The sequence below is a fragment of the Spermophilus citellus genome (genome assembly GCF_964194105.1).
Source record: "Spermophilus citellus genome assembly, chromosome: 4".
NCBI classification, from domain to species: Eukaryota; Metazoa; Chordata; class Mammalia; order Rodentia; family Sciuridae; genus Spermophilus; species Spermophilus citellus.
In genome coordinates, this window is record NC_138185.1 from 107,465,467 (window position 1) to 107,490,237 (window position 24,771).

Below are 24,771 nucleotides of genomic sequence, written 5' to 3' on the forward strand. Positions count from 1 at the left end.
ATAAAATACGAAAAAGGACTGGAGATGTGGCTCAGTGGGCAAGTGCCCCTGAGTTTGATTCCTGGTACCTGCCCCCACAAAAAAGAAGTTATCTCAAGAGATGCATAAAATCAACCCAAATTTTTATGATAATTCATTATCTCTCAATATGTGCAGATTCAGTTTTTCTATGCCTCTTCAGTTTTAGTTTCACCATTTCCAGATGGCGCAGTAGTTGCAATTACTGGAAAGGAATTGCAATTCCTTTCCAGTTTCCTGCTTTTTTTCCCCCTGTACCTCTGCTAATCTTTGTTCCAGGTTCTTTCTTAGCAGGTGCTTTTCTTGATTTAGGTTCAGGTTTTGGTGGAGCAGGTTTGCTGACGACCTGGCAGACCGTCTCGTGGCCTCCTGTTTGGATACTTTGGATCCATCTTTGCCTTCTATTTTCTGCAGGTTTTCTCTTCAGCGTATGACTATATTGGTGCAGCAAAAAGTAAAGCAATGGGCTGGAACTGCTGGCACTGCAGTTAGATGCTGCCTCTGCTGCTGCAGCTGCTCACACACAGGACACAGCATAGCCCTGCCTCTCTGACCTACACCTCAGCAGCTCCCTCCTGGGGGCTATCCACTCTTGCTTCCCAGCTTTTTAAAATATTATATTTAGAGACAAGGTGTCTCTAAATTGCATAGGGCCTTGCTAAATTTTTGAATTCCCAATCCTCCTGCTTCAGCCTCCCAAAGTGCTGGGATTACCATGCCCTGCTGTCTCAGTCATCTCTTAAATTGGGGTATGGGAGTTCCTCTGGACTTAGCAATCTTGGGTCTTAGCTACACAGGTAGCTGAGTGAAGATCCCTATGGTGTGGGATCATCCCATAGGAAGTCCATGTGGATATGTTCTCGTAGGAGGGCAGCATCAGGTAGCACCCTGGCCAATCCTCAGAAATGCCCTTTGCAGGGGCCCCCAGCTGGGAATGCTGCTTTGCTAAGGCTCTGGGCCCTTGGTTTTATGGAAATAGAAGGAAAAAATCATGACAAAAACTATACTGAAAGAACTTTTCAAAGTGGAGTAGGGAGGTGATTGGAAGCAGGATTTATGCCGGATCCCAGCTGAGGTATGTGAACTTTGGTCATAGATTCTGACTGTAGAACAGATGAGCACATTGGGCCCTGAGACTCAGGATGTACATCAAGAGGTTATCAGAGGGCTGTGACTGTGGCTCAGTGACAGAGCACTTGCCTAGCCCATGTGAGGCACTGTGTTCGATCCTCAGCACCACATAAAAATAAATAAATAAAATAAAGGTAATGTGTCCATCTACAACTAAAAATATATTTTTTAAAAAAGAGATTATCAGACCTTTGTTCTGTGGACACTTTTACTAAGTGTACACATTCTAGTCTTTATTTTTTAGTAGTCTCATAAGCCCTGTCCTGTAGCACTTGTTTTCAACTCCAACAGAAGTTGCCTCACAAAATAATTTTTACTGCTTTGTAATAAATCAACACAGTTTTTTTGTCTTAAAAAGATCCTTTATTAGTTATATAATAATACTAATATGGATTATTTGGGTCATGTAAGTAATTCCAAATGGCTACAGGATAATTTAGCAAATATAAATACATTTTTGCCTAATGGTCAATACATATAAGTTTGTGAGGTTCTGTAACTCCTATTAAGAAACAAGTTTTGAAAATTATTGATTTATACACTAATAAATACATACTATATACCATATATTGTACTAAATCAACACAGTTTGTCCTTACAAGCTCCCACGTTCCCTGCCTTTTCTGGAACACTAATTTACAATGAATCTGTGTTGCTGAATTGCAATTCCTAAGATCCCAATAAAATCCTTTTGCTTTTTCAGTTTCTTTCTCCTGTCTCTCTCTCTCTCTCTCTCTCTCTCTCTCTCTCTCTCTCTCTCTCTCTCTCTCTTCTTTCATACTGGAAATTTAATCCAGGGTGCTTTACCACTGAGCTACATCCCCAGCCCTTTTTATTTTTTTTTTAATTTATTTTTTGTTTTGAGGCAGGATCTCACTAAGTTGCTTAAGACATTGCTAAGTTGCTGAGGCTGACCTTGAACTTTCCATTTTCCTGTCTCAGTCCTGGATTACAGGCTACTTTTGCAGTTTCTGAGTTGGAATCAATTGACAACTTCTAAGTACTATCTTCTCCCTCCCCAGCCCTGATTTACTCCTGCTCCCAAAGTTCTGTCAAATGTATCCTTTATTTTCTTTTATTTCCTCTTTAGGGTGATTTAGTCTATAGTGGTATCAAAGTCTGGGTTTTTTTATATCTTTCCCCAAACTAGTTCTTTGTAGTTGAAAAATGACTGCTAAAAATCTCTGGGGGTTTGTCAGGTGTGGTAACACACGCCTGTCATCCCAGATAATCAGGAGGTTGAAGCAGGAGGATCATATGTTTGAGGCCAGTCTGGGCAACTTAGCAAGACCCTGTCTAAAAAAAAAAAAGAAAAGAAAAAAGACTTGGGATATAGCACAATGGTAGGGCACCCTTGGATTTCTTTAATCCCAAATACTATAAAATAAAACAACAAAAGCCTGGGGATACAGGCTTCCTCAGTGTGGCTCTTAAATATGCTTTAAATATGCTTTGACACTTCCTTTCAAAGATAGACTCCTACTCCTCTCTGCTTATATGTAGGCTAGACTAAGTGAGTTGCTGTAACAAATAGAAAAAAGTAGAAGTGATGTCCTGTTACGTCAGAGAGTGGTACTTTCTGCTTGCTCTCAGACCTCTTGTTCGGGGGAAGGCAGCTGCTATGTTGGAAAGACACATAGGCAACCCTTGAAGAAGCCCAGGAGGTGAAAAATGGAAGTCCCCCAACAGTCAGAGGAAACAAGGCCTCCTGCTAGCAGCCATTGAAAAGTCTTAGAGTTGAGCTGATATTGGAAGCTGATCCTCTAGCCACTGTCAAGCCTCTAGTTACAGCAGCTCCTCATGAGAAACCATGAGCGGGAGCTATCCCACAAGCTGATCCTGGGGGCCAGTCCACAGAAGCCATGTGGTAATAAGTGCTTGTTGCTGTAAGCCACTAAGTTTTGGGGTAATACGTTAAGCAGCAATAAATCACTAATACATTCAGCCTCATCCAGCTGAAGTGAGGCATCATGTTTTCTGGAATCCTCTAGCAAACCTTTTCTCACATCTCATTAACTCCAGGCCTCTCCTCTGACATTGTAAAAAGGACTTCAACTCTTCACTCACCTGCAAATGTGCAATGGGTGGCTAATAGTGGGATTAAAGACTTGGCCTCTTCCTCCATTTTACATCCAGTTTCTTTGCTCTGAGTCACCATGGATTCCAAAAACAAGGTCTGATCTGATAAGCATCTTTTGTTGAGCTAGAGCTACACCCCAAGCCACAGGAACTTTCTTATCTGGGACAAGACCCTGCCTGACCATTCCTGAGGTAATGATGGACAGACTACACTTGATCAGTATCACCTGCTTTGGCAGCTTTGAAAGCCTCCAGCTCTGCAATCCCCCCAACACTTGCTTTCATTCCTCTTTCTATAAACTGTCAAAGTCACCGTCAGTGCCTTGAAGATAGGGCTAAGGAAATGAGTCACTTTGTCTTTCCTGTGATCTCCAGCGATGAAAGTTTCTTTTATGCTTTTCCCCAATACCTTTTCTGTTTGGATTTTGGGGCAAGTGGCTGGACCTAATTGATTGGATCCCTAGAGTCATGCCTGTGGCCTAGGACTCAGGTAGCAATGTGACTGAGGCCAGTGGGCAGGACCAGGTGATGGCACATTGGCTGAGAGGGAGGCATGCAAATCTGAGCCCAAGGTGGAGCGATTACTATGGAGAGGACCACAAAGTCTTCCATGGGGAACTGGTGGAGTTGACCTTCCTTTTGTGTTCCTATGTGGAAAAACATGACTTTCTTTGTGGTGGCTCATTGCCTCCAGTTCCATCATCACAAGGTCTTGCAGGTTTGAGGCCATCAGTGATGCAAAACAGATTCTTTCCAGGCTGTCTCTATCAGCAAGTCCATGTCTGATTGTGCAGCCTCCACTCCTTTAGCATGAATGACAGATGCTCTTGATAAGTGCTTATTATTTTTCTGCTAAAAAACGGGTCCTCTAAATTTTGGAAGTGATTCAATGCCATTGGAATCTGTTCAAGAAGTTGTATCAGGATGACTTTTGCTCTTGGGGTGATTCATAGGCTGATAAACACAAGAGAAGGGGCCAGAGGGACACAGATGTGTCCATAGATGTGAGTGCATGTTTGATAACAGCTCTGTTGAAATAGAGATACCATAAAATTTGCCCATTTAAAGTGTATGATTCAATGGTTTTTATATATTCCCAGAATTTTACAACCATCACCACAATGAATTTTAGAACATTTTCATCTTCATCACCGTAAGAATCCCCATATTGGCTGGGCATGGTGACACATGCCTATGATCCCAGCAGCTTGGGAGGCTAAGGCAGGAGGATTGCAAGTTCAAAGCCAGCCTCAGCAACTTAGCAAGGCTCTAAGTAATGAGAACCTGTCTCAAAATGATAATAATAATAATAAATGTACATATATATGTATATGTGTGTATGTATGTGTGTATGTGTATATATGTATATATATATATATATATATATATATATATATATATATATATATATATATATATGGCTGGGGATGTGGCTCAGTGGTAAAGTGCCCCTGGGTTCAATCCCCAGTATTAAAAAAAAAAAAAAGAATCCCCATGCCCTTTATGTATCACCCAAATACCCCAAGCTCCCATTCCTAAGCAACTACCAGTCTACTTTCCATTTCTTATGTGTGTTTTAAATTTAACCTCTACTTATCAGGAGATAAGATTTGGGAAAAAAAAGAGAGAGAAGTGATTCTTCAATGTAAACATGAGGTGTAGTGTAGTCATCATGAGTTATTCTACATAGAACGTGTGTGTGTGTGTGTGTGTGTGTGTGTGTGTGTTGATGTATGTATTTTTATCAAGAGAGCTTTAGAGCCAGAAGATGTGGCCCAAGCCTGTAATCTCAGTAGCTTGGGAGGCTGAGGCAGGAGGATGGCAAGTTCAAAGGAAGCCTCAGCAATTTAGTGAGGCCTTAAGCAATTTAGTAACACTCTGTCTCAAAATAAAAATAAAAAGGCCTGGGGATGTGGCTCAGTGGTTAAGATTAGACCCCTGGGTTTAATTCCTGGTACCCCCCATCCTCCACAAAAGAGAGAGAGAATGAGAGAGAGAGAGAGAGAGAGAGAGAGAGAGAGAGAGAGAGAGAGAGAGAGCGCGCGCATGTGCAAGCTAGAGAGTGCTTTAGCTTTGTTGAGATGATTGGCAAGTCTCTTGGTGATTAGCCCTTTCTGTTTGGGGAGTGAGTGTAGAGGGTATGTGTATGGGGGCTGACCTGGGCTAGGAGGATGGGTCTGGAGAGGTTTGGAATAGTAGAAGTTGCTGAGAAACATGACAGAGATCCAGTGTGTGGACAGGGAAGAGTTGACATGCTGGGTTTGCTGGTGGCCACATTTGTCAAGGTCTTGGAGTGAATCCAAAGCCACCTAGCCACAGACCTCAGATCAATGAACCAGACCTCCTTGTGAGCCAGCCATGCTGAGTCACTGCCCAGATCAGGGTCGGCTGACTAGGGATGATGGGGAGTCAGGCTCCAAGGTGAAATTCCTTTGTTTCAAGTTCTTAGAAGGCCTCCCAAGGTTTTTCACCACCTCTGGCCTTTCTTCCACTACCAGTGAGGAACCTACTGTCTTGCAATCTCTAGTGACCTTTTTTCTATATTTTTCTTACTGGTGCATTTGAGGTGATTTTTTTTTGGGGGGGGGGGGCTGGCCTCATAGAGGACAGGCTGGGGGAAGAGCCATCCCTATAGCTCTGTGGGGAATTTGAGGCCTGACCCCTGCTTCACTCTAGTGACACTGGGTCGGTCTCTGCTCCTCTCTAAACTTTAGTCTTCTTATCTGTATACAATGCGAGCTCACAGAAATTACATCCTCAGCCTCCTCAGCTGTCTGAACCTGTGACATAGGTCAATCCAGTCAGCCGTCTCTAGTTTGCAGTGTTCTCTCACACTGCTGATTATCCTTACTTAGTGTCCCCAGGCCCACCTCTCAGCAGCATAGTGAGGGGCTCAAGCCCAGACCTAGGCCAGATAAAATTTGTGCTCTTAGCTCTGATGCTAGTTAGCATTGTAATTTGGGGCAAGTAGCCATCCTGTCTGAGCCTCAGTTTCCTCATCTTTTGTGGTACTTGAGGTTGAACCCAGAGGTGCTCTACCACTGAGTTACAGCTCCAGCCCTTTTTATTTTTTATTTTAAGACAGGTCTCACTAAATCGCCCAAGGTGGCCTTCAACTTGCAGTTATATCCTGCCTCAGCCTCCCGAGTTGCTGGGATTACCAGAATTTGGCACCATGCCTGGCCTTATCTGTAAACTAGCAAAAGTACTAGAGCCTACCTGCTAAGGTGGATGCTAAGAGGAAATGCATGTCAAGTGCTCTGAGCATGTTAGGTGCTCAATATATTTCCCTGACATAGATGAGGCCACGGGGCTTGCCCAAGGCCAAGTTTGCTGTTTGCTCTTTCTATCACATGGTTCCCCCTCCTTCAGGGCAGAAGCAGAGAATAGGATCTTTTCCCTGTTCCTGAAGCCAGGCCTCCCTACTTCTACTGAATTGCTAGTCCATTTGCTCCCTGTGGGCAGTATGTTGCAGGGGCTTTGGAGAAAGTCTAGGGCCACAGGTCAGTAAGTCAGGTAGGACAGCAATACAGGGAGCCTGTGGGACATGCTACAGGCAGCCAGACAAGGCCATGTCCTGCACACTCTTACAGAGACCTAGTGAGGGGAGGGCAGGGGCCCAGGTGGGGATACAGTCCTCTGGGAGTCACTCCCTTCCTCATGCCTGCTCATCATTGCCAGGCATAGTGAGTGTTACCTGGAAAGAACTTTCTCTGGAGCTGGTCTCCTTGCTGTTCCCATGGGTCTTATCCCTCTTCCCTCCTCCCCCAGCTTCAGGCCTGCCTCACCTGCTCCCTCTTTCCCTGCTTCCTATCTCTTGCTATTTTCTTCCTGCCTACATTTCCCTTGTTTTGCCCAAAAGATAGAAAGTGGCAGTCACCCTGACCTGACCTGTCTTCCCCACCCAGGTTCAATCAGGTCCCTGCTCCTTCTCTATGGCCACATTCCTCAAGGAGAAAACCACGCAAAAATTCATGGTTCAAAAGGCGGGTTCTGGGCCTCACAAATGACGTCCTCTGGTGAATGGGAACCCTGTCAGGTAGCTTGTTTGACAGAGGTGGACAGTTACTCTTAGAGAAGCCATGCCCATGTCTGAAGGTATCAGCTGGTAAGAGGCGGAACAGTGGCTGACCATGTGGGTTTGGTGAGGAGACGTGGTAGAGACCCTGGCGTTCTGTGTCCTCCCATTCCCCTCTCTTCCTCTCTGGAAATGGTCCTTCAAATGCTGCAGTGGAGGGTGGGAATTTGGCATGCAGCCAGCAGGCTGTGGGTGGCTGTTCCTGACTTACCCACGCCCATCCTAATTTAGCTCTTCTTAAAGCACCAAAACTTACAGGAATGGAAAATGCAGATACCACCTCAGATCCTGTGGCCTCTTGTGCATTAGTGCTGGATGAATTATCTGCTCTCTTTTAGGATTTGGTCCTCTCCCAGCCCTCTCTTGGTTGTGTCTGCCTTCTCTGAGCACTTCTTCTTCTTTGTTTGGTACCAGGGATTGAACTCAGGGGCCCCTTTACCACTGAGCCACATCCCTAGCTCCTCATTCCTCTTTTTTTTTTTTTTTTTTTGAGACAGAGTCTCACTAAATTGCTGAGGCTGGCTTTGGACTTGCTATCCTCCTGCCTCAGCCTCCTAAATTGTTGGGATTATAGGCATGTGCCACTGTGCCTGATTTAGCATGTCTCCTTTGACCTTTTTCTACAAGCCTCATCTCCCAAGCCCACCTGTAGGGGTCACTGAGCCAGCCCATGGATGCTCCCTCATCCCTCTCTCTCAATGCTGGAATCCTTTTGAGGCTGGTTCCTGCTTACAGCTTTCCTGCTGCCTCCAAGAATGTGACGCCCCCCAGGGCAAGACCCACATGTGCCCTGGGTCTTGCTCACCCAGCCCAGTGCCTGGAATAGAGATGCCCAGTGCTGCAGATGGCCACACTTGATTGTTACCCCACATGGTTTGGCCCTGTCTAACCATCCAAATTAATAGTGGAACCTCAGAATTTTGGATTTAAATGAATACATCACATTCAGTGGACAGACCAATGCAACTTCTATAAGAGATGGTTCAGAAGCATCAAATTTCCCCTTATTTAAGGGAAATACTTATAAGTATTTTGGTGAAAACAAAGGAAGATTTGTGTATGAATAGGAGTTCCAGGAATAGTGAGAAAATAGAGTGCTGAAATGATGAAATAAATTATACAAGATTTCTAGAACACGTGTTTCCATACTGAAAGAGCCTGCTGAAGGTCCAGCCCAAGAACTGATATGGCAAGGGCATTGTGAATTTTAAACCAGCCAAAATAAGAAAAAGAAGATCCTAAGAGCTTACCTGTGGGGAACAAAAGGGGTAAATGCAAGGATTCAAGAATTGGAATAGCTTTGGACTTCTAGATAGTAGTTCTAGAAAGTGGAAGACAGTGGAGTTATGCTTTCAAAAATAATTTTAACAGGGCTGGGGATGTGGCTCAAGCGGTAGCGCGCTCGCCTGGCATGCGTGCGGCTCGGGTTCGATCTTCAGCACTACATACAAACAAAGATGTGTACGCCAAAAACTAAAAAATAAATATTAAAATTCTCTCTCTCTCTCTCTCTCTCTCTCTCTCTCTAAAAAAAAAAAAGAAAATAATTTTAACAAATTGAAATTATTTCCAACCTACATTTTTGTTATTGTTCTTGTTGTTTTGATACCAGGGATTGAACCCAGGGGAGTTTAACCACTGAGCCACATCCCCAGCCCTTTTTATTTTGAGACAGGATCTTGCTAAATTGCTTAGGGTCTTGCTAAATTACTGAGGTTGGCTTTGAAATTGCAATCCTCCTGCCTCAGCCTCCCAAGTCCCGGGATAACATGTGTGTGCCACCATGCCAGGCACAACCTACAATTCTATATCTAGCAAAAATCTTTACCTTAAGTGTGAGGGCAGAATAAAGACATTGTAATGTGGGCTAACGTTGTGGCTCAGCGGTAGAGCTGCGAGGCCTAACACGTGCGAGGCCCTGGGTTCGATCCTCAGCATCACATAAAAATAAATAAACAAAATAAGGGTATTGTGTACAACTAAAAAATAAATACTAAAAAAATACATTGTACTGTAAGCAAATAATCAAAAATGTACGTTTCCTACACTGTTTTTAAGGAAGGTACTGAAAGATGGATGCATTCCAACCAGGCAGGAAAGACATGGGTCAAGAAACCGGAGTGAGACAAAGGAAATTTTTTTTTTGCTTATTGATTGATTTATTTATTTTTATTTATGTATAACAGCAGAATGCATTACAATTATTATTACATACATAGAGCTCAATTTTTCATATCTGGAAATTTCTAAGATGCTAATGACACAGCAGGGTGGGGGGTCCTTGGCTGACTACAGCAGGGCCAAGCATAGGGGTAAGCAATGTGGATTGGGAAAGCAAATGTCCAGAAGAGGCTTCCAAGGTGAAATAAAAATGGATAGGGACTTGTGGTGGTTGATTCTGGGGAAGAGATTTCCTTGCCCCTCCAGGAAGTGGCATTAGGATTAGGGAGGATTGCTGTCTTCTAAGTTCAGTAGAACCACTAGTCAGTTTAATGTAGTGTTTTATGTACAGTCAGTGGTACTGATAGAATATGTGTCAACGTGCCTAGGCTATAGTCCCCAGAAATTTGATCAAACCTTAATCTAGGTGTTGCTTTGAAGGTAGATATGATTAAAATCCATAATCAGCTGATTTGAAGTGAGGGAAATCACCCTGGGCAAGCTGAATGACCTAATTCAGCTGAAAGACAGATAGGAAGCTTCCCTGTAGGAGAAGATTCCACCTGTGGATAGCAGCTTCAGGTGTGCCTGAGGGTTCCAGCCTATGTTTCAAAGCTAAGTCAGACCCACAATTGCATAAGCCAATTCCTTGCAATCACTCTTCCCTCCCTGCACTTTTTTTTCTCTCTCTCTCTCTCTCTCTCTCTCTCTCTCTCTCTCTTTTGGTGGGGAGGAAGGATGTACTGAGAATTAAATCCAGGGGTGCTTAACCACTGAATCACACCCCCATCCTCTTTTATCTTAATTTTGAGACGGGGTCTCATTATATTGTTGAGGCTGACCTTAAACCTTCCATCCTTCTGCCTCAGCCTCCTAAGTTGTTGGGGTTACAGACGTGCATCACTGTGCCTGGCTTGTTCACTGTTTTAATCAAATAACTTATATTTAATAAAATGAAATAATCACAAGTGTGTGGCTTAGTGAATTTGACATATGTGAATACAGCTGAAAAAAGAACATGCCAGAATTCCAGAAAGTTCTCTCGCACTCTCTCTGAATTATTACCCCACACTTCTAATATCATAAATTATTTTTGCTAATCCTTCAATTTTGTCAAAACAGAATCCAACAACGAATACTCTTGTGTCTGGCTTCTTTTATTCAACTCAGAATATCTTAATTTTCATGTTTATCTTTTCCTTCAGAGTTCTACATGAACAGATATGACTGTAATTTAAAAAATAATAATAGTGCTGGGCACAGTGGTACACACCTGTACTCCCAGCAGCTCAGGAAGCTGATGCAGGAACTTGCAAGCTGGAAAGTTCAAGGCCAGCTTCAGCAATTTAGTGAGACCATGTTTCAAAATAAAAAATAAAAGGGGCTGGTGATGTTGCTCAGTGGTTAAGCACTCTTGGGTTCCATCCCTGATAACATAAATAATTAAATAATATTAATAATAATGATAGCAACATTTGCCAATCAAAACACTTTCAGAAACTAAGAAGGGTATTTTGCAGGAAGGTTGGCAAACAGAAAAAAAATAACTTTAAAAATCAGCTAACCATACAGTTTATAATCAGACATATAAATAGTGGGCCACAAGGAAGACGTATGTGGCCCCCAAATTGACAAGGTGACTCAGTCTCCTGTTGGGCTCCTCTTGCCCCCAATCCCAGGCTGTGGGTGACTGCTAGCACTTGGACCCACCACAGGCTGGCAGGAGGCCTCAGCCCTGGGGAAAGTGGAGGCATGTATCTTGAGAGCCTGCTAGGGCTGGCCTGAGGATATCCTTGTACTGAGGTAGCCTTGCTGGCTGCAGAAATTCCACATTGAGGCTTCACCCTGGGAGGTGTTTATTTGTGGGATGTGCTGGCTACAGAAGGAGGGAGGCCCTTGGCTTTATCAGCTTCTCTCTCAGCCTTGAGCTAGTAGTTATAAGCTTTGCCCCAGAGTCCAGCGACAGTTATCCCAGCAAATTCTCTTGTAGTGGAGTCAGTGGAGTGGCAGTTGTGTGGACAGAATGCTGGCCAAGGGACTTCTCCAGTATTCAGTCCTGGTTAAAGGTTGCCAGGCATTCCTGAGCGCTGCCAGGGAGGGTGTGGGACATCCCAGAGCACCCACTGGAATAGCTGGTATCTCCACCCGCAGTCCTCGTCCCTTCAGTGAGATCCCTTCCCCTGGTGATAATGGCTGGCTAAACCTGTACCATTTCTGGAGGAAGAATGGTGCTTACAGAATCCACTATCACCATGTCCAGAATTTCCAGAAGTATGGCCCCATTTACAGGTAAGCCTGGCAGAGGGCAGAAGCAGACAGGATAGGGAGGTACAGGGGCATAGAGAGGTACAGGGGCGTAGGCAGCTCGGCTGTGCTCCCCTCTCTCCAAATGGTCTGTTTTTAGTTCCAGACTTCTGCCTACCTTCTTATTTTATTTCTTCCAGGCTGGGCATGGTGGTGGGGAAGGCCTCTCCTTTCCCCTTTGAAATGTTACGGTGGCCTCTGAGTGGTAAGAGAGCAAGGCTCCTAATGCCTCCCATAACCATATCCCCAGGATGCCTTGTGAGGGAAGTTTGTTGTCCTCATGGTCAGAGGAGGACACTGAGGCTCAGTGTGCCCGGTCACTAGTTAGATCTCCATCCTGCTGGGGTGCTAACTGCACCCTCTACAGCCCTGCGTGGCTCTAGAGCAGCTGGTTCTGTCTCTTTCCTTTTGAAGGGAAAGGAAAAGAAAGCCTCGCTTCTGCTTCAGCCCTTTGACCCTTTGACCCTTTGACCATGGCTTGTCCCTGGCTTACTGATGGCTAAGGTTAGTGACATTCAAGCTACTCCTGGAAGCATTTTTTGGTTGATGTGGGGGGGGGTGGTGTACAGGGGATCAAACTCAAGGGCACCTGACTATGGAGTCACATCTCCAGCCTATTTTGTATTTTATTTATTTTTTAAAGTATTTTTTTAATTGTAGATGGACACAGTACCTTTGTTTTATTTTTATGTGGTGCTGAGGATGGAACCCAGAGCCTTACACAGGCCAGGCAAGCGCTCTGCCACTGAGCCACAGCCCCAGCCCAAAGTCAAAGAATTCTAACAGGAAGGTCACGGTGGGGGGAGGAGCACATGTGACATCTTGGAGGGCTTGAGGGGTGGGGTGGCTGTGTGAGTTGGGCTTGCTTGTGTTGGGACCTTACTGCTGTCTCCCTCCCTCTCCCACAACCCTGTCAAAGCCCAGATTGCTTTTTTTCCCCCCACTTACAGCTGTTTGGAGAGAAAGCTGTTTGGGAGAAAGTGACTCCTTCCTGTGTTTCCTCTCTTCCTCTCTGTCCTGGGCCTGTCGGTTCCTGCAACCCAACCTTACCTCATGTATCCCCCTGTTATCTCTGCTTCCTTCTCTCTCTTTCTTTCCCCACTATCTACTTCCTCAAGTAGGAAGGCCTTATTTAATTTTTTTATTTTTTATTAGTGCATTATAATTATACATAGTAGTGGAATTCGTTACATATTTGCACAGGCACACAGTAAAACAATATAATGTGGTCAGTTTCATTCCTCAGACCTCCCTTCTCCCTCAGAGTACCTTATTTCATTAGCCCTCTTCTGATCTGCTTTCATTTGAGCCTTGCAACATGTCTTCAAAGTTGTGCTATTAGCCCCATTTTATGATGGGGAAACTGAGGCCCAGGGAGGAGGAGGGTCTTACTAAGGTCAGACAGTTCATCAGGACAAAACCAGGACTGGAACCCAAATGGTATGACATCCAGGTCTGTGTGTCAGGATGATGCTACAGCTCATAGCTGGGAAGTAACAGACTCCTGATAAACATGAGGAATTTGAAATACAGCTTTCATGGTTTTCCCCCATGTGGTGAAGGCTGTTCCTATTCTCTATGGAACAGTTGAGAAAATTCAGACAAGCACCAATGAAAGATGGAAATCAGATCCAGCCTTATCCTGGTAACACTCGAGTACCACAAGGAATGAGTGTGCTGGGTATGGCGGTGCCCCACGGTGCATCCCAGGTTTCTTTCCTCTTCTCTCTCTAAATAATTTTAAAGGGCAGCACAGTAGTCCACGGTATGGATAGGCCATATTTTTAAGCCAGCCTTTGAAGGTGAACATTTAGCCCACTCCCAGCTTTGGCACTTGGACCCAGCGGGCTTGTTTCTGATGTCAGGTCATTGCCTTGGCAAGCTTCCCGGGAGTGAGATTGATAACACTGAGAGCAGATCAAGGACTTGGCGATCTGGGTTTGGGATATGGAGCTAATACTTAAAAGGACACTTGGTAGCCGGAAAACACCGAGGGGATTCTCTGGGAGGCCATGAACAAGCCAAGGCTGAGACTCGGGACAGTGGGCCCAGGCCTTCTGGCTAAGTAGTGAACAAGGTATTCTCCAAGGTGGGCAGGAGACACAGAGGGAGAGGAGAGAGGGGAGTGACAGCAGATCTGGTTTGCAACTGCATGTTTTTGTCTTAAATTTGTATCTTCAAGTAGCCTTTCTTAGGCAAAGGCAGATGTAAACAGGGAGTGGGATTTTCTGTTGTTTTGTAGTAAGGCTTTTTTCTCCCTTTCTTTCTTACACAGCAGAACTTTACTGCCTCATAGTTCTGGAGCCTGAAGTTTGAGATCAAGGTGTCTGCAGGGTTGCTTTCTCCGGGGGCCTCTCTCTTTGCCTTTTAGACATCATCTTCTACCCTTGTCTTCACATGGTCATCCCTCTGGGCTCTGTCCTCCTTTTCATCTTCTTATAAGGATGCCAAACACATGGAATGGTCGCATTTTAGTAGAGACTGTCTGCAAAGTGCTTTGTGACCCCTCTTGTCACCGGGCTCAATAGGTTCTGGCCTGGCTGGCAGGCTACAGTGAGTCGCAGGCCCTTCCGGAAGGACATAAAAATGTGCCTTGGTTCTGAGAGTCTGAGGTGCTGAGAGTGTTGCCACAGGAAGGACAAGTGTAAGACTGAAGACTGGCTGATCCATGGAAGCCTCCGGGTTGGGCAGGGGCTAGTCCTGGGATGTGCTTTGTCACAACAGCAACCATGATCATGAAGCTATCTCTCATAGAAGGCGTAACCACTGTGTATAGTCACATCAATACCCTGCATATTTTGTCCTTCAAGAACTCTATAGGTACTGTATCTGTCTCCATTTTACATACAAGGAAACTGAGACTCAGAGAAGTTAAGGGATTTGCCTCAGGTCACACAGTAATAAAGCTGTGGAACCCTACAGCAGTCGTGCAGTGAGCCCTGACTACTCAGGGTCTCCATGGCTCTCCTTGGATCCTGATGTCACCCCTCTCCCCACCCCTCCAGGGAGAAGCTCGGCAACGTGGAGTCAGTTTATATCATGGACCCTGAAGATGCGGCCTTGATTTTTAAGTCGGAGGGTCCCAACCCAGAACGATTCCTTATCCCCCCCTGGGTCGCCTATCATCAGTATTACCGGAGGCCCATGGGAGTCCTACTGAAGTGAGTCCTGAGCCATTTCCAGGGTGACAGGGGAGCCCTGAGGAGGGAGATACTAGCAGGTGGGCTGGGACCAGATTTGCTCTGTTCTTCCAAGCAGGGCCTCTAGGCAAGACCCTGTCATCCTCTTGCCTTTATAACACGTGTGACAGTGAAGATAGAGAAAGTGAACTGCCCTGCCAACCTCCAGGGAAATGCCAGGCTGAAGATCTTTATGAGTAATTAAAGACCCTGGGAAGTTCTCCTTTGTTGCTTTAATCATTAAATCCCACCTTACTGAGCATCTACTATGCACTAGACCTTGTACCAGGTGCTGGAGGAACAGTGACAGAGAGGGCAGGGTCCTTCCACAGTCAGTCCCGCACACTCTAAAGGGGCAATGAGAAGCAGTAAGTCAGTGAATTGAATGTAGTGGCTACTGTGTTCTCATCAAATTATCATCAATAATGAAAATGTAGGGGCTGGGGTTGTAGCTCAGAGGTAGAGTGCTTGCCTAGCACGTGCAAGGCCTGGGTTCGATCCTCAGCACTACATAAAAATAAATAAATAAAACAAAGGTATAGTGTCCAACTGCAACTATAAAATAAATATTTAAAAAAATGAAAATGTAGCTGGTCATGATGGTGCACACCTGTAATCCCAGTGTCTGAAGAGGCTGACGGTTGCAAGTTGGAGGCCTACCTGGACAACTCAGTAAGACCCTGTCTCAAATTTTTAAAAAGGGCTTGGGATGTAGATTAGTGATAGAGCATTCCTAATACCAAACCCTGGGCACAAAAAAAAAAAAAAAAAAAAATTTAAACTTGACTGTATCAAGTGTTAGCGAGGTTATGAATGAAGTAACTGGAACTCTCATCCTTAGCTGGGCAGACTGTAAACTGGTGCCTCTACTTTAGAATTGTCAATAGTTCTGAAATTGACTATTCATATACCCATGATGAAACAGTTCTGATTTTAGGGATACACTCCCAACACATGTACCCAGGGAACATGGGCTAGAATGTTTGCTCAAATGCTATTCATAATAGCAAATATCAGGAAGCCACCTAGATGTCCAACAGAAAAGTGGATATGCAAATGGTGGTACATACTGGTCAGAATAAATGGACTCTATGTCCCACAATGGTGTAGATGCTATTTGGAAATATAGAATCCAGCAGTGTGGTGGTGCATGCCTGTAATCCTAACAGTTCTGGAGGCTGAGGCAGGTGGATTGTGAGTTCAAAGCCAGCCTCAACGAGACCCTGTCTCTAAATAAAATACAAAAAGGGGTAGGGATGTGGCTCAGTGGTTAAGCACCCCTGGGTTCAATCCCTGGTACCCCCCACCCCAAAAAAATTACACACACACACACACACACACATTCCAGTGGAAAAAAGCAAGTCCCTGAAAGCATGATAGCTTTTTTAAGAACTTGAAGACAAGTATACATTTTAAAAAAGTACCTTTTAAGGGCTGGGGTTGTGGCTCAGCAGTAGAGTGCTCGCCTAGCATGTGCAAGGCCTGGGTTCGATCCTCAGCACCACGTAAAAATATATAAATTAAAAAAAAGTTATAAATAAATCAAAGTTATAAAAAAGATTGATTGAAATAAATTATTTTTTAAAAAGTATCTTTTAAGAACAAATAATGAGCCAGGCCCAGTGGCGCATGCCTGTAATCCCAGAGGCTAAGGAGGCTGAGGCAGGAGGATCACAAGTTCAAAGCCAGCCTCAGCAACAGCGAGGAACTAAGCAACTCAGTGAGACCCTGTCTCTAAATAAAATACAAAAAGGGCTGAGGATGTGGCTCAGTGGTCGAGTGCCCCTGAGTTCAATTCCTGGTACCAAAACAAACAAACAAACAAACAATGATGGAATAAAACCATACACAAAAGAGATTAAGGGGTCCAAGTTGGTGGTCCCTGGGTGGGGAGGAAGGGCATTGGGAGAACTAGAAGGGTGAAAGCAAGCCAAAGTCAAGTTCCTAGTTTTTATGTTGGGTGATGAGTTTATAATAATATATCCAACAAACAATATGTCTCCCAAATTACAAAGGGGGCTACATGTGGACTGATTTTTAAGAGAACTTCAGGAACTCAGCTGTGTGTTTGTTTTTTATGGGATCAAACCCAAGGCTTTGCACATGCTGGCAAGTGCTTTACCACTGAGTTCCACCCCCCAGCTCTTTCTAAAATTTGAGATAGGATATCATTAAATTGCCCAGGCTGGCCTCACACTTAGATCCTCCTGTCTCAGCCTCCTGAGTAGCTGGATTGTAGGTATTCCCCACTGTGTCCTGCTGAACTCAGGTTTTTGATTAATTGTGTGTACCTGAGATTCCCACCACTGTAGTGAATAGCAGCCACTTTTTGGGTACAGAGGGGAGAGCTTGGTCAATTTGTATAGGAGTAAGAAAAGGTGATGGGGGATGGGCTTGACAGTGAAGGTGAACATGGGCCAAGAGGAGAGGCAGTACAGTAGAATGGGCAGACTTGCAGTAACAGGGACTGGACAGCTTGAAAATCGCTTAAAAGGTGCTGAGGATATGAACTTTTGGCTTGCAGTGGCAGCCACAGAGGGAGTGGGAGGGGATTGGAGTTTTGATCTCCATCACCCTCTTCCTTCCTTTCTCCTCTCCTAGGCCAGGCAGAGCAGGGAGGAGGTGACAGGCCCAGGGTGTTGGGAGGAGGTGAGGACACATGAGTGCCACATGCTCAACTCTGGCTCAGTTCCGGGGAGGCCGAGTGGCTCCTCTGTGTTTGTCATGCTTGGGGACTGTGACCATGGGGCTTGGGGCCTGTGTTTTCTCAGGAAGTCAGAAGACTGGAAGAAAAACCGGGTGATCCTGAACCAGGAGATGATGGCTCCAGAGGTACTCAAGAACTTCGTACCCATGCTGGAAGCGGTGGCTCAAGACTTCATTGGTGTCCTGAACAAGCGTGTCAAGCAGCAGAAATCTGGGAATTTCTCAGGAGACATCAGTGATGACCTGTTCCGCTTTGCCTTTGAGTGTAAGAGACTTGCTCCTGGTTGGCAGTGGCAGAGGGGACAACACTTGCATGTGGCTTGGTGGAGATCATGGGGTCACTGCAGGAGATCTGGGTATAAAATCAGCTTTCAATCATGAACTTGGTATAAAATCAACATTCAAATTCCTCACCTGGTAGGTGAGAAGAACTTGAGGTGGTTGTAGCCTCTTGGGTTCTGGGTGGCTGATTACCCAGGGATTTATGTCCCCATTCTCCTGTCTGACCTGTGAATGTAGCCAAGTCATCAATTGCAATGAGAACTCCCTCTTGGAGGAGGGGTGGGCCGAGCAGGTTCATCCCAGCATGGGGCCTTCCTTGGCACAGCTGGAGACCCTGCTTTCCATCTAGACATCTCTTTTCAGGGGTTTCCATATGCCCTTCTGAGGGACCCGAGCAGTTGTCAGAAGGGCAGCTTTTTTCCATCCTGTGTTCTTATCCCTTTGGGGCTCAGGCCTGGGTTCCTTTACTGGAGGAGTTGAGGCTAGGTCAAGGTGGAGGCAGAGGAGGTCCTGGGAGCTGAGGCTCTTGGATGGCCGGGCTGGAAGAGGCCCCTCAGCCTTATCCTCTCCTGGCAGCCATCACCAACATCATATTTGGGGAGCGCCTGGGGATGCTGGAGGAGATTGTGGACCCCGAGGCCCAGAAGTTCATCGATGCCATCTATCAGATGTTCCACACCAGTGTGCCCATGCTCAGCCTACCCCCAGAACTGTTTCGCCTCTTCAGAACCAAGACCTGGAGGGACCATGCGGCTGCATGGGACACTATTTTTGATAAAGGTGAGGACTCCTTTGGCTATTCCCAGGACATCCAGGCATGGGGGCCAGGAGAGCCTCGTTTACCTCAAGGGGTGGGATCTCAGTGCTGGGGGAAACCAATCCAGTTGGAAGGCCCAGGCCTTGGGTTGCTTCTTTGTCCTGAGCTTTGTCAATGGACATCACTTATCATGTAGGAAACCCATTCTCTGGTGAGTAGCCATGGTATCAGGAAGGCCCTGGAAGCCCTGGAAATGGTGGGCTCAGGCTGGCTATTGGGGGAGATTAGAATTTTCTGGAGATAGAGAAGCAAAGATGTTCATAGTTTTCCTCAAAGGAGCTCAAGATCCCTGCAGGGTTAAGGGTCAGTGTCTGAGTCCCAGCTGTGCTGGGTCTTAAGAGTTCAGATCTTGGGTGGAAGAGAATGGAGAAGGTCAGGTGGAAAAGGCTGATTGGGGTGGGATGGAGTCAAATGCCACCTCTGCCTCTTACACCACACAAGTGACTGCCTCTCTGAATCACCATTTCTTTTCTTTTCTTTTTTTTTTTAAAGATAGAGTGAGAGAGAGAATTTTTTTTAATATTTATTTTTTAGTTTTTGGCGGACACAACATCTTTGTTTGTATGTGGTGCTGAGGATCGAACCGGGGCTGCACACATGCCAGGGGAGCACCCTACCGCTTGAGCCACATCCCCAGCCCCTGAATCTCCATTTCTTTGCGTGAAAATGGGGTGGTGTCTCATCCCCCATAGAGCTGTGGCCAGGAATTAAATTAACAAGCAGATACAAAGAGCTTAGTATAGGTATTTAGTAAAATGATAGCCTTCAAAAGGTGGGGTGTTGGGATCCAGAATCCACAGCCCTTGATTCTACCTTTTCCCAAAGATCACCCTCCCCACTTCATCTTGGTTCTTTCCCCTGCTCCACAGCTGACAAATATACACAGAACTTCTACTGGGACTCGAGACAGAAAAGAGACTTCAGCAAATACCCTGGAATCCTGTATAGTCTCCTGGGAAGTAACAAGCTACCCTTCCAGGACATCCAAGCCAACATTACTGAGCTATTAGCAGGAGGTGTGGACACGGTGAGTGGCTGTGGGCACATCTCCTGGTTCCTGTGCCCATGTGCACCTTCCCTCTCAGTGGTGTGGTGGTCTGAAGTCCTGCTATCCCAAAGGGTCCTCCCCATATGGGATATGCCTTCCTGTCCTGGCTCTATCTCTAAACACTCATTTCCTAGGAGGGTGATGTCAAAGTCAGGTTACCCACAGGCAGAGTTTGATGCTGATTGAACACTTTTTTTCTGTGCCTGTGAGAAGGCATTACCAGGTGTAGGTAGTGAGGCTTAGCTTCTGCATAAGTCTTCAAAGGCCAAAGATTTATTTGGAGGCCTGCTCTGTGGAAGCTCAGGCCTATGGGGGACACAGCTTACTTAGATCCAGGGAAACCAGCAGGACCTCAGAAAGCTTGCAGGGGCACAGGAATTTGCCCTGGGCTCTGCCCTCCAGGGTCTCCTTGTTGCTTTCCCTCCTCCCGTTCCACACCTCTGTACCCCATGGTCCCCCCACCACCCAATACTTAGAGGCAACTACTGTGAGGTCTCCCTCCTGCTTTCTGCACAGTACCCTAGAAACTTCTCTTCTCAACGTTAAAACCTATCTGTCCTGTGCGCCTTCCCTTTTTCTAATTTCTTAAACTCCCCTATGCCAATGGGACAGTGAGTTAATGATTTGGTGTTATGGATTATTAATTGGGATACAGGCACTGAGACTATAGAGATGAACACACTAAACCTCAAGGGTTCTTAAATGGCTGAGGTAAGGGCCATGTTCACCTACTCAGGACACTGTAACCCAATAATTTCAATGGAAGGTGATTCTCTCAGTTCTGGAGGCTGGAGGTCCAAGATCAAGGTGCAGGTAGGATTGATTCACTCATTAGCCTTTCTCCTTGATTCGTAGATGGCTGTCTCTTCCCTCTATCTGCACCTGACCCTCCCTCTGTGCATGTTTGTGTCCTAACCTCCTCATCCTAGAAGGACACCAGACATTATGGACTAGAGCCCACATGGATGACCTTCTTTTATTCTTATTACCTTTTTAAAGGTCCTATCTTCAAGTGCAGTGGTGTAGAGGTTAGGATATTGATATGTGAATTTTATTTTTTTGCAGTACTGGTGATTGAACCCAATGGTGCTCTGCCACTGAGCAACATCCCTAATTCTTTTTACTTAATTTTTTTAAATTTTGAGTCCGGGTCTTCCAAAGTTGATGAGACTGGCCTCAAACTTGTGATCTTCTTGCTCAGCCTCCTGAGTGTCTGGGATTACACGCAGGAGCCACTATGTCCTGAAATGTGAATTTTAGAGGCACACAATGCAGATGATAGCAGGAAGGCAGAGATGCCATCAGATGTCTGTCACCCGAGTTACAGGGCCGTGATGCCAGAGGCATATCCCTGTAGGACAGGGAGAGGAGCTAAAATTCAACTTGTATCTTGAAGTCCCTTGTAGGAAGAGAGAGAAGGAATTTCACTTCAGGACTAGCAAGAGGCATGTGTCAAAGTCCCCTGGGTTAATAACTTTCTTTCTTAGTTATTATTTTTATATGATACTCTAGTGGAGAAGTTTTGGTACCTATGACAGGCTGTAGATGGAGCCTTGGCGTGCATTTGAAAAATAGTTCATTGTGGGTGATGTAGAGGGAATCTCCAAAAGGTGAATATCTGCACCAAAGATGAGGAACCATTTATGAAGCACATGTTATCTGGCAGGCAGTGTCCCAAACTTTTACACACATTCCCTCCTGTAATACTAGCAAGGGACACTATGAGCTATGTTATTCTCCTCCTCCTTTTTTAGATGAGGAAACTGGGGCATAGAGAGGTTAAATAACTTGACAAAGGTCACACAATTACTAACTTATTTAACTACCTTATCAGCCAAGTATCTTCCAAGTACCCACTCTGTGGCAGGCCATGGAGGTCCAGAGACAAACCCCCTACACGTGTGGTTGGGGTCTTGAAGGAGTGGACACTTGTTTCTTGGGTGGGGAAGGGAATTCCAGTAAGAGGAACTAGCTTGGGGGAGATTTCTGGGCTTCAGGAGCTGTGTGCAACTTTGTGTGGCTGGAGGGCCAGGTGTGTATGAGAGGAGGGTGGTGGTGGCACTAGAGGAGAGCAGGCAAGTGTTGAAGGGGCCACGTGGGTCAGGCCGGAGCCTCTGTACTTCTCCTGGAGGCTCCAGGGAACTAGACCAGGATTTAAGGCCGAGAAGGCACTGAGTGCCACTTTTTCCAATGTGGTCCCTGCTGGGAAGAGAAAGGTCTCCAAGCCTTGTGGACAGAAACTTGATCCTTGGTAAGATGCTACACCAACAATCCAAGTTCTAGTCACAGGAGGGAGGGTGTTCCAGGCTGGGATCCTAACTGGGCTTAGTTTGTCATCATAGAGGAATCTGGGACTGTGGGGTTTGAAGATCAATGTTTACTCTCTCTAGCTTATGTTGAAATTGACTGGTTAGTCTCCGTTTGTTTCACATGCTAATTGCAACTCTGAGTGTGGGTCTGAGGTCTGACTTTGCGCCTTACTTGAAACTCTGCTGCTGTAGGCTGGGGAGGGGTGGTTGTGCCACGGGGCATGTGAACAGGAATTGCAGTCATTTGTGAGCACAACACTTTTGGAGGTAGGATTTGGCTTCTAGAGGCCCCCAGATTTCTGTGGAGAAAGACATCAGTAGTACAGCTGACACTCTTCTGGCTGGGGAGACGATGGGTGACATGAGGGATGAGGGCAAGGACAGGTGCTGCCCCAAACATTCCTGCCTGGGTGGCAAGAAGGCCTTCTTAGATATTTGCCTTTCAAATTGTTGGGCCATCCACTTTTGTGGCCCTCCACTTTTGCAGGTGGCGTGGAGACTGGGACAAGGTAGTTATCAGGGAAGAGGTTCTTATAAATGATAACTTAGTTGGGTCCTCCACCTTGAGATGCCTTGGAGTGACAGGCCCTCCTGGTCTTCTGCACCCCCACATTCCCTGCCAGACATCCATGACCCTGCAGTGGCACATGTACGAGATGGCACGCACCCCAAAAGTGCAGGAGATGCTGAGGGCAGAGGTTCTGGCTGCCCGGCGCCAGGCCCAGGGAGACATAAACACAATGCTGCAGTTGGTCCCACTCCTCAAAGCCAGCATCAAGGAGACACTGAGGTAAGCCCATGTCCACCCCTACCTCCCCCACCCAACTCCTGGGCAGGGCCAGGCAGGGCTTGGAAAAAGGCTTCCAAGGATGGGGTGGGAGAGGCAATTAGAAGTAGGAAGTGAGAGGCTGGGAATGGGGAGATCTGTGAGTTGAGCTTGGGGACATCTGGGTACCCTGGGCTAGCCCTGGCCTTCAGGTAGTCACCAGCCCTGACAGGACCTGAGTCCTGTCTCAGATGCCCTGGGAACTGCATCTGGGTCTGAGATGCCATGCTGATGCAGAAATCGGAGTGGGGATGACCTGTATCCAGGTTTTGTGGCCATCTGTTCTGAGTGTCCTCTTCCTCATAGACTCCACCCCATCTCTGTGACTGTGCAGAGATATCTTAAGAATGACTTGGTTCTTCGTGGCTACATAATTCCTGCCAAGGTAGGTACAACCAGGGAGTTACTGGCTCTGCTAGTCAGAGGAGGCTGGGGTCAGGCTGCAATTCCAGACAGACAGTGGTGATTGGGGGCTTCTGTCCTGCCTTTCTGCCTTGCCCTGGGGCCCTGCAGAGCTCTCAGCAGCAACAGTCCAAGTTTGAATGAAGAACAGAGGTTTTAGGCACCCTGGGGAATGATTACTGTATGTTCTGGAGTTCAGGGTTAGGAGGTAGACCTCAGTCTGCCTGGGTTGGTGGAAAGCACTGGGGCTGGGGAAAGGGCAGGAAAATTCTCTGGGTTATCTCAGCCTTGAGTTTTCAGCTGTCCTCATTTGGTGGGTGAAGTTCAGGGAGGGGCTGGGCCTTGGTTAAGGTCATACACGTGGGCAGAATGTTCTGCCCTGGGTGAGCTGGGAAGCCCTGTGGGGATTGGGATAGGGGGACGGAGAGGATGGAGCTCAGGGACTTGGGGAAGCTGGGTGTTGTGCTCAGGACTGTGGGAAGGTGGGACCCACTCAGGCCTCTGACCACCTCGTCCCCAGACACTGGTTCAGGTGGCCAATTATGCCATGGGCCAAGAATCCAGCTACTTTACCAACCCTGGAAATTTCAACCCAAACCGATGGCTGGACAATGACAAGAACAACACCTACTTCCGGTACCTTGGCTTTGGCTGGGGTATTCGGCAGTGTCTGGGCCGCCGGATTGCAGAGCTGGAGATGACCATATTCCTCATTCACGTGAGTTGAGCTTGAGGACATCTAGGTACCCTGGGCAAGCCCTGGCCCTCAGGTAGTCACCAGCCCTACTCTTCCCATCTCTATACAGAGCCCAGATATCATATAGCTGGGGCACATCTGTCTCCCTCAATTCCCTATGGCTTCCTCTTTTGAGCTAATCCACTTATGACCCACTGGTGTCCCCTGGCCATCTATTCTCCCTCAGGTGATGGGATGGGGGTGGGAACAGGAGAGGGAATATTGCCAACTAGTCAAGGTCTAAATCCAGGGATCAGCAACAGTGGTTCATTTTGGACGCAGTGCGGGGTTAAATGTGGAGCTGGTTGTCCACTCTTAGAGTGACTCAATCACACTCAAAGGCCCTGCTGGCAGGTGAACAAGCTGGGCCCAGGGGAGACAGAACCCCCTCCTTCCCCTAAGCCCACTGCTCCCTTTCTCAGGTGCTGGAGAACTTCAAAATTAAAATCCAACATCTCAGTGATGTGGGTACCAAGTTCAACCTCATCTTGATGCCTGAGAAGCCCATCTTATTCACCTTCTTGCCCTTCAAACAGAACCCAGTTCTGGGATGATCAAGGTGGAACTACCCTCCCACCAACCAGGCCAGCAGTCATGCAGTGGGATGGCCCGGTGGCGGGTACAGGGTATCTGCATCTCCAGTCCTCTATTCCCACCCTGGTCCTTTCAGACAGGTGGCTTTGGGTCCCAGTGGTC

At 46.5% G+C, this 24,771-nt stretch overlaps 1 protein-coding gene across 1 annotated transcript; it reads left to right on the plus strand.

Annotated features, from left to right (window-relative positions):
• Positions 1-11,489: 11,489 nt before the first annotated feature.
• Positions 11,490-24,629, plus strand: CYP11A1 (cytochrome P450 family 11 subfamily A member 1; the record flags this gene model as incomplete). The annotated part of the gene is made up of 9 exons (XM_081292853.1): positions 11,490-11,755; positions 14,776-14,931; positions 17,721-17,920; positions 18,514-18,717; positions 19,624-19,781; positions 22,735-22,901; positions 23,244-23,322; positions 23,860-24,057; positions 24,498-24,629. 9 exons carry the CDS (start codon positions 11,490-11,492, stop codon positions 24,627-24,629), a joined length of 1,560 nt encoding a protein of 519 aa, XP_081148979.1.
• Between the last annotated feature and the right edge of the window lie 142 nt (positions 24,630-24,771).